At 40.3% G+C, this 9,922-nt stretch overlaps 1 protein-coding gene across 6 annotated transcripts in view; it reads right to left on the bottom strand.

Annotated features, from left to right (window-relative positions):
- Nucleotides 1-2,969: 2,969 nt before the first annotated feature.
- Nucleotides 2,970-9,922, bottom strand: part of fgfr2 (fibroblast growth factor receptor 2) — a 54,963-nt gene continuing 48,010 nt past the window's right edge. For all 6 annotated transcript variants that reach the window (XM_081615978.1, XM_081615979.1, XM_081615976.1 and 3 more), the window contains 3 exons: nucleotides 7,871-8,008; nucleotides 6,842-6,947; nucleotides 2,970-4,558 (listed from right to left, as the gene is read on the bottom strand). In XM_081615978.1, the coding sequence (XP_081472104.1) occupies nucleotides 4,394-4,558; nucleotides 6,842-6,947; nucleotides 7,871-8,008 (409 nt within the window). In that variant the 3' untranslated portion in view covers nucleotides 2,970-4,393. The remainder of the gene's footprint in view (nucleotides 4,559-6,841; nucleotides 6,948-7,870; nucleotides 8,009-9,922) is intronic.

Below are 9,922 nucleotides of genomic sequence, written 5' to 3'. Positions count from 1 at the left end.
CTCCGTTCAAGTGTACTAAAATATTTTCGCTAAATAGACCAGAAATACTTAGTAAGATTTTGTGTTGTTGCAGTGTACAATTTGAGACTTTTTATGACAACCTTGCAGAAGCCTTAGTAAATATTCCCTAAATTATGAAAATGTTTAATAACTTTCTGGTGTTTATAATAATAATGTGAGGAAGAAATCTGAGATGCTTTGAAAAGTCGCCTCCTCCAGACTTCCTCCCTGAAGACATGCAGAGTTGAGAATTAAGGGTCAGCGGGTTAATCTTTGGGGCATTAGACGACCAGAAGCCATCCAAACGAAAACTCATTTAAGGGTCCGGCTGAGTGCCGTGGGTCATGTTTATCAGCTTAGGAGAAGAAAAATGTCTCTCAAATTAAATGAAGATGTAAAAGGTAAATGAGTGTTACGCAGATTTGTGTTAGATTTGCCCGTAAGGACAAATGCCCAAATCTTACCCCATGTTACAGGATGTACTGCATCAAATGAATGTGGGGTGATCTCTGAAAGCATCTTCTGAAAAAAGGACAGTCCTAATCCTCTGTTTGGTGTCCATGGAGTTCAGCCCTGCTTATGTGTACCATCAGCCTACAGCACAATAGACAGTCATTCCAATAAAAGTCTGAAAGCCAGTGTGGATATCCGGCTCTTTTTCTCCAAACTATCCCTTTAATGGTTTATCCCGCCACCCTTTCTTTTTACTTTCCCAATCCCCCTCCATTCCTTCATATTCTATGGAAAAAAAAGGAATGTCTCTCCGACTGAGTTTTCCCTCCCAGGTCCTTTTTTCAGGTTCCGGAAACATGAGGAGACACGTCTACTGGAGGGGATGAACCTGCTGGATGAGTGTTTGTTCAAAACAAGCTGCAGCTTGGTGATAGATAGAGGGGTCTCTGGGTTTATGCAAAAAAGAAAAAAAAAGAAATCAGTCTATAAAACACTTTGTTTCCTCACTAAATTACAATTTGCTGCAGCTTGCAGCTGCTTGTGGCCCAAATCATAAAACCACGGTTTTTATGGAGAGCTTCCTTCATGTCAGACTCACATATTTAATCATAGTAACATTTACCAGAAAGAGAACAGGCAAAAACATTAGCTACAGACAATCACAATTTACAAAGTGATTGAAAATGAACATCCAGCTCTTCTGTATGGACTCCTGTGGTTTGGGCCGATGCAGAGTTTGGTCAAATAGCTATGAAATTAAATACAGAGATTTATGTTCAACCACAAAGGGAATTTCAGTCACTTTACTGACTTATTGATGTTTCAGACTCTGTAGTCAGCAATTTTAGTTAGAAATGCTTCATTCTACAACTAAACACAAAAATAATCATGTTTTAAATGATTTACCCAAGACGTTTCTCACAGGAGGTGAGACAGGCACCTCCTAAAAGATCACGAAGCAATGCAAAATCAGTATCAGTTTAGAACGTATATTTATCACTATTTATTTAGAATTTATTTCATGTTTTTAATAATGGACTTTGTGAAAATTATTATGGAAGATGAGTTTTAATTTTATCATGGGGATGCACAGTGGCGCAGTTGGTAGAACTGTTGCCTTGCCTCAAGAAGGTTCTGGGTTCGATTCCCAGCCCCGGTCTTTCTGCATGGAGTTTGCATGTTCTCCCTGTGCATGCGTGGGTTTTCTCCGGGTACTCCGGTTTCCTCCCACAGTCCAAAAACATGACAGTCAGGCTAATTGGCCTCTCCAAATTGCCCCTAGATGTGAATGTGTGTGTGCATGGTTGTTTGTCCTGTGTGTCTCTGTGTTGCCCTGTGACAGACTGGCGACCTGTCCAGAGTGACCCCGCCTCTCGCCCAGATCGTTAGCTGGAGATAGGCACCAGCAACCCTCCCAACCCCACCAAGGGACAAGGGTGTAAAGAAAATGGATGGATGGAGTTTTAATTTTATCATTAAATGGGCAACCCAAAATAGTAATAAACCTCAGATCTAGATATTTAGAAAACAAAAAGCAAGGTTTTTGGTTTCTGATAGTCACAACTATTGGGCAAGAAGTAATTCTATAAATAATAAAAGTAAATCTCAAAATTACAAGTAAATATTTAAAAAAATATGTTAATAACTAAGCTTTCCCCAAAGGCATAAACATGAAATAATATGCCAAGTCTAACATAGAGGCTTAGATCTATTATATATGTTTATGCACAATTTTGAGTGAGTCTAAGTTGGAAATGTTTACATTGTTACTTGCACGTAAAATCAGCCATAACATCCTCTGCAGCAGCATAATCTACTTTTTATATTTTTAACATATTGTACTTTTTAATAAACGTCCCATAGGGATTGTGTGTCATATGAACTGATCTGATTAATGTCTCACACTCATGTATTCCTGAATTTCCCCTTTGAGGGACAATAAAGTTTCTATTTCTTCTATCTGCCACATGTGTAATATTGTGCAGGGTAGACAAGCAACCACTAAAACAGAGCATGGCCACATTTACTGCTGCTAATGAAACCCGATACCAGATCTGCTGTGATTAACTTAGATCAAATCAGGTAAATCAGCCGTTCGCTCTGCTGAATTAAATCTGTTCCGATAAGAGGAGATCAATGAGCCCATCCATGAACATATTAGGAAGGCCAACAAACCGTCTTTGGCTGATCCCTCAGACAGATCGCAACGCAAAGCGGGACCATCATTACAATTACAAGTTTCCTTTTTCATTAATGGAATTGCTTTGACATCATGCCATGAATTAAACATCAATTTAAGTGGATTCAATCTGCATCTGTGCTGAGCTTTGCAGTTTTGTTTTCAATCTGGGCAATCTAGATGTGTTCACTTATAGCTCCTTAGCAGATTTGTCCAAGTTCTTGGAGCCCAAAACATGAAATGAAACCTTTTAGGCATGTGTACAGAAAAAAATGTCGCTGGAAAAAAATCGAAACAAAGTCAAAAAGAGCAACTCATAGTCTGAGACAAGCACAGGTAGGTATATTTTCAACATTTATTCTTTGCAAATGCAGCACGAATGCCTGCAAAACAGCATCTTAATGTTGGTCCAGTAGAAAATAAAAACAGAAAACACTTGTTTTAATACTTTGCTTTTCATATTTTAATTTTGTCCTGGGAATTTTGAGTTTTATCTTTGTTTCAAATGAGGAAGCAGATTGCACATAGACATTTTCAAATTACTATGTCTTTTACTTATATATAAATATCCAAAGAATTTCATATCTCAAACCGCGGCAAACAAAACAAAAAAAAAGAGGATAGAAATGGCATCAATATCTAAATACGAAAAGGATTAGATGACTATAAAATGTACAGTTTTTAAAAATTTTTAACTTAATATTCACATTCATGTATAAAACTTACAAAAGCCGGATCTCTCCAAACTTCTAAAAATAGAACCTTTCTGTTAACTGTTGAAGGATTATTTTTAAATTACCATAAATTTAACGGTATTATTCCATATCATCAGCATTAATGTAATAATTTCCACCATCTTGTTGCTGTTTTTTTTTTTTTGTACTTTTTTGATTCATTTTTTTTAAAATATGTAACTCAATAAATTAACATACTAGCGCAGTCCCTGAAAGCCAATACTTAACTGTGTTACTGAGAAAGTGTGTGTGTGTTTGACAGAGGGTGTGTGAGGAGAAATATAGGACATCTGTCAGCATAACCTGCCTCATAAATGGGAGCAGGGTGTGGAGGTGGGGGTTGTTTCCAAGTCCATACAAAAAATAATTCATAGTAAATATATAATATATTTTTATACATATTTGAATATATTTACAAATATAGCCAGCACTTTTCATTACATTGTGGATTCCTTCTCCAGAATAATCAGGGATGTTTATCTAGAGAACTGGAAAAAAAAATGATGCACCAATATTACAAAATTAACAAGAAAAGTTTTTATATCTGCTCTCCTTGTATTCCTGTTTTGTTAGTCGGTGCTCCATATGCGAGTCCCTTTTCCTATTCGTCTTCTAGTTTCATGTTTTCTTTTTCCTTTGTTTCTTTTTTAGTTCGTACCAGTCCATACATTCCTCCAGGAGTAAACAAGTCTTGGAATGCCAGCCACTGCTACTTGATCACCAAGCAAGCAGCGCTGTGGAGCTTCTGGGTAGGAAGATGAGAACCGAAAGATGAGAAAAAGCTGCGTGTTTACACGAGAGAGGAAGAGGAGGCCTCAGGGAATGTCAGCTCGTCCAGTCAGTACGAAGGAGCTTCCGTAACGCGCTCCGTCCCCTCCGTTAAGACCTCAAGTGTTCTGAGTTGGTGTGTGGCAGTGCTAGTCCCCGATCGGGTCCGTTTCAGAGAAGGTGTCTGTGCTACGTGTGTTCAGCGACTGTGAGGTTGGGGCAGGCCAAGAGTCGGCTCAGGGTCCGAGCCGGCAGAGGCTCATCTCTTGGCGTTCCCGTTGATGTGCTGGTACTTGGGGAGGCAGGGCTCATCCGGCAAGGGGTCGTGGGAGAACACGGAGTCGTCGCCGGAGGAGCAGGAGCTGCGAGTGTCAGGGAAGCTGGGGGAATACTGCTCCGTAGGAGCACACAGGTCCAGATATTCCTGAGGACGCAGATAGAGGAGAAAGGGAGTGTTAGGAAAAAAATAATCTACATTTAGATAAACAACAAAAAAGTGGCACAGGATCAAAAGCAAACAGGAGAAAATAAATTGAGAGCTGAAACCGGGTCAGCAAGACCCGGGACTTTCCAGAGGAGGACTGGAAAAAGGGTGGGGGGGTGAGAACAGTATCACCTTCATAATGATATTTATCTGAGCCATACCAAATCACCCTGAGAGGATATAAAAAATGGAAAAGAAAAATAATCTTCAACTGGATACTGCATGAAAATATTTGTAGAAATAATAGGTAATAAATCGGATCTCGGGCTGCTGTCTGATCCAGCAGAGCTAACAAGAAAAGAAAGTTGACCTGATCGCACAGCAGAGCAGTTCAAGATGGGTTGGATGTTGAGAGCAAAACTGGCAGTGTATGTGGAACAACTGTGAGCCAACCAAGACATGAACCTGAACTGACAGGCAGGACAAGCAGAACATGAAAACAAGAGGCAGCCAAAGGACTTATTAGCTCTGAGGGAGCTGCAAAAATCCACAACTCAGGTGGGAGAGTCTGTTCACAGGGTAACCATTAGTCATTTATGGAAGAAAGTGATCTGGTCAGTTTACATAAATGTTAACCTTTTTGGCAGAGACACTGAGAACAATGTGAAGCAGAATCCCTGCCTGAACATATACTGTCAAAAATGGTAGCAGTAGCATCAGGCTTTAGGATCGCAAGATAACGGGACTCGGCCAGCTGTTTTCGAGCCAAAAACTGTAAACTATGCATATACCTTTCTGTAACAAAGGAGCTGCTAATGGATAGCTACCAATAAAATTTAATTGTCATCTCCTAAAGAAGCAGAAACAGGCATCTAGTAAATTTTAGGAGCAGAATTTTTTCCAAAGTTTTGCAGGGCTGAACGTCTGGAATTTTTTAAAATGGAATTTGAAACTTGAGTTTTAAATTGATAGTTGAGATTGAATTCAAGAGTTTTTTAGACCTTGCATACAGAATGCTTCTGATTGAATATAAATGTGTTTTTAAAAAAAGGCCAAGTCAAAGTCCAAATATTTAATTTGAACTCAGAGTTAAAAATTGATGTTCACAGAGGCTCTTCATCAAATCCTATTGAGTTTTAGCTATTTGGCAAATAAGGCCAAAAAAAATTCATACTTTGAGTGTGATGTTATCCAAAAAGATTTATAGCTGAAATTGCTCAGAGAAGTCACACAGGCTGACTACAAAAGCATGTAACAATTTTTAGATTCATATTTGGCTGAAACCCACATCTTATTTTCTTTCCACTTCACTATTTCGCAATACTCTAGCTTAGTCAGTCAGAAAAACAACGTATAGGAATACATTAGCGGTTGTAGCAAAGTATAATTTCCCTGAATTCTCTTGGAAACTGGGGAACAATATACTGGCCCTCTACTGCATCCTCTCCCATAACTTCAGTCAAAACAGATCTGAAACCTGGCCCTGAAAAGCTTGACATAAACAACAGGAGATGGTTTGAAAAAGAATCAAGAAGCTGGCAGGGCTCAGCTAACCGCCATGAAAAAGGAAAGATGAAAACCTCCAGAAATCCTGTTATTAATTTTTGACTCAGTCCAGTCTTGTGAAGATGTTTGTGTCTGTTGAGGCCCCCTTTTTCCCCTCTGCTTGTCTTTAATGGCTGTTACTGGGTCTCGCTGTGTGGATGAAGAGTTTTTGGGGTTTTGTAGAAAAAAGAGCACTGGCTTCCATTTTCCCAGCTCAACACGAAAAGGCTCATATTACTAAAGATCTCCACATCTGCCAGCGGTTTGGGGTAGAGGTGAAGGAAGGGGGGAGAAAAAGGGGCAAGAAAGGGGAGCTTTATTACATTTCAAAAGTTCGAACTCATAGTTGGGGATTTTGGCGTAAATACGCGAGGGTCTGACTCCGGAGCAGACCCGTCTTGACAGCTCTCTATTGGTGGCCTCTTTTTTAGGGAGACAAAGAAGAGAATGGAAAAAAGGCAACGAGGCATCAATGTGACGACTGGACTGCAGCAGCTCTGCTGAGCAGGGATCGGATCATCCAGTCATTTCTCAGTCTCATGTCAACCAGGCTCCATAAACTTTCTGGCAGTGCTCAGCCCAAACCTGGTATGGTCCTGCGTGTATCATATTTTGGTGTTTCATCACAATTAAATGTCTGTTTGGAAGGAAGGTACATGAGGCATGAATTGTGACCACCCAAAGCGAATGAGTTAACAGAGGAGGTTCTGGAGAGGCGTGAAAACCGGCTGGACTCACCTCATTCGTGTTCAGGGTGAGGATTCGATCCAGGTCCTCCACTAGCTGCTTGAAGGTCGGTCTCTGCGATGGGATGGCGTGCCAGCAGTCCTTCATCATCATGTACCTGAGTGAGGAGAAGATATCGTTTTCATGAGGAGTACACAATGGAATGAGAACACCGGTACTTTTTCCCTACTTTGTGTTGGTGGACAATTTGTGTTGGGCTAGTCATTTCTGAGACTGCATTTTATTTAGGTGGATCAAAGTAAAGAAGGGTTACACCAAAAGTATGTCACTTTTCAGCTTGCTATGAGTAAAACAATTTGGAAACAACTTCATAATAATAATTTATTGTGACGTTTATGTTGAACTATTGAGGTGATTTCTGAACGCAAATTGCTGCACTAGATTTTATTCATCACTATCAGAGCAAAAATTCATTGCGCTGGATTTTTTTGAAGAGTGGCAAATTGCATTCATACAAATTTGGTAAAACAAAATGTCCACTTCACTCCAGTACAGAACTGTTCATTATTTTGTGAATTGGTTCACAAATGAGTAACCTCCAAATGACTGGGCTGAATTAGATATTTCTTTTTACAGGTATCAATTTAAAACAGGCTGACAACAAATTTATGTCACACTATTCCTATTTTTACTTGTAAAAAGTTTTGTCACTTTACAAACTTATGTAAAGTCCTTAGATATTATAATGAGGTTTGTTGTTGCAATATGACAAATGTTCAAACATGTAAATACCTTTCTAAGGCACTGTAATAAGACAAGAATACCAATATCTGATTTATCTGCCATGTTTGTGCATTTCTCTGTGTATTCTGCCTTTGTCTCTTCACTTCTGAGGCCTTATTGAGAATTGAGACACTGTTGGTAAATGATCCCAGTTGTACAGATGCCTGACAGAGTCTCAGAGGCATTTTTAATATGCAAACGAGTCTCTCGCAGAGTCCCAAGGCAACGATTAATGCTAATTCAGAATATGGATTGGTTGGAAAAGATTTGGATTTTGGTGAAAAGTGTTAAACTTACAGCTCATTGGTGCAGTTTCCAGGCTTGTCCATGCGATGTCCCTCTTTGAGCAGCTTGAAGAGTTCTTCTACGGGAATGCCGGGGTAGGGTGAGCCCCCTAGGGTGAAGATCTCCCACATCAGCACCCCAAATGACCAGCTAGTGGGGAAAACAGGAAATATACATGTTTTATTTGCAGAAAAGATGTGGAAAGGTGAGATTTGTATGTAAATCTAAAGAGAATCCATTATATGGGAGCATTGGGACCACTTGGCAGATGATTTTCATCCTTTCAGCTGATTAATGGACAGAGGAAATGCAACACAGTAACATCAGTGGTGTCAATGCCCACTTTCTGTCCTCTAGTGACTTGTGGTGCAAAGCCGCTGGCAGTGCTGCTCGACTCTGATCTCAATGACGCCTTTTGTGCCCAGCTGGCTGGTTACAGAGCCTGGCATTGTCCAGCCGCACCAAACCAAAGCAAACACTGGACCACCCACAGCAGACAAAAGAGAAATAATCAACAAAAGACGTCCAGAGGCGGAGGTGGTGACTATTAATTATTAACTGCTTCCTTGCCTCAACTTCCTGTTGTTGAGCTCCACTTCTCAAATGCTAACTCTTCCTTCAGCGGCTTCATTATTGATGCAGCTCAAGGGATGCATTATTTTGTGCAACATAGTGTGCATTACCACAGACTTAAAGCATACCGAGCACATGAGTGGTTCAGCAAGAAAAGTCTGCAAAGACATGAAGGCATTTATCATTTCTTTCATCTGTTTACACAGTCAGCCGGCCAGGTCTGTTCTTTCCTCTATCAGTGCTTTGCATCTTGGCCCTTGTTGACACACTCGCCTCTCCTTTCTGTGACACTTTGTAACCATCGCTCAGCACTTGTCAGCTTGTTTAGCTGTCCAAGATGGTGTCCACCTGCAAGCAGCCATGACTTACAAAAATAAACACACAAACTCAGGGGGCTACTTAGCCGACCTGGCGTACTGCCTTAGTGGACAGCAGAGCACTTATGTGTTTCAGCCAGCTTCAAGCATAGATTATGTTTATGCGAGTCATTGAATTAATGAATGCCTCTGTGTAAACAAGGTTAGGACTGAGGACTCATCCATATCTCATCACATTTAAGTCATAATGTTACGTCATATGCTTCTCCTGCAGGACTTTCTCACTGCTGCCTAAAGGCAACGTAGATGTGAATGGTAAAACTATATTATGTAAATTGGTGGATTACTAGAGATGCACACAAATTTGGCTGGTGAGTGGAAACAAAAATCCAATTTACAGCTCAGTCGGCCCAGACTGTTGGACAGTCAGTTTGAAAATACGAAATGCGGTCTTTACTCAGTCAGTCAGTAAATACACCATGACTAAGTGATAATAGGTCTCACTAACTACAACAATCTTTTAGTATAGAGGTTGTGACTGAAGGAAGAAGAGTTAGGTTTTAAGATTGGCTGGTGTTGGCCAATATTTTCCTGTTCTGGTTCATGACCAAACCAAAGCACTATAAGGTCGCACTAAGAAAAACAATTCAAGGGTGTGTCTGAATCATGAACTGCAGTCTCCACAACATTCAGTCTGCTTGGTTGACGAAGGATCTGGCCTGCAAAGAGCTGAAAGGAGCATGTGTGAAATTTGTTTTACTCAGATTTATTCCCGCCCTAGCCTCAACAGAAGTCCTGTCTCCCTCTTCATCTGCTACAGCTACAAAGACAAAAATCTTGAGACACTAGACCGTCCTCTGAATGTGGGTAAAATCAGGACACATATGTGGGATGAATTTGGAGGTATCTTTAAATTTGGACACCCTTTGTTGCATTGCTGTGACTTAATTGGCCATTTAAGGTTGCAGCACAAGTCAGACTAACCACTTTCACTCTTTGGTGTCGAAGCGGTTCCCGAAAGAAGAGCATTACAATTAGGCTGTTTTCATCTCCTGGGAAGTGTTTGAAAATAAAGTCAGAGAAAACATAAAAGGCGTAATGAGCTTTACACTTCTGGAACAGGAAGGTTCACTGGTTGACAGCAGTTGCTCTGTTTTATGAGCATTCAAACCTC

The sequence above is a fragment of the Poecilia reticulata genome, chromosome 15, assembly GCF_904066995.2.
Source record: "Poecilia reticulata chromosome 15, P_reticulata-male-v2, whole genome shotgun sequence".
Lineage (NCBI taxonomy): Eukaryota > Metazoa > Chordata > Actinopteri > Cyprinodontiformes > Poeciliidae > Poecilia > Poecilia reticulata.
The sequence above is the reverse complement of the archived record's forward strand: the minus strand, read 5'-3'. Positions and strand labels throughout refer to the sequence as shown.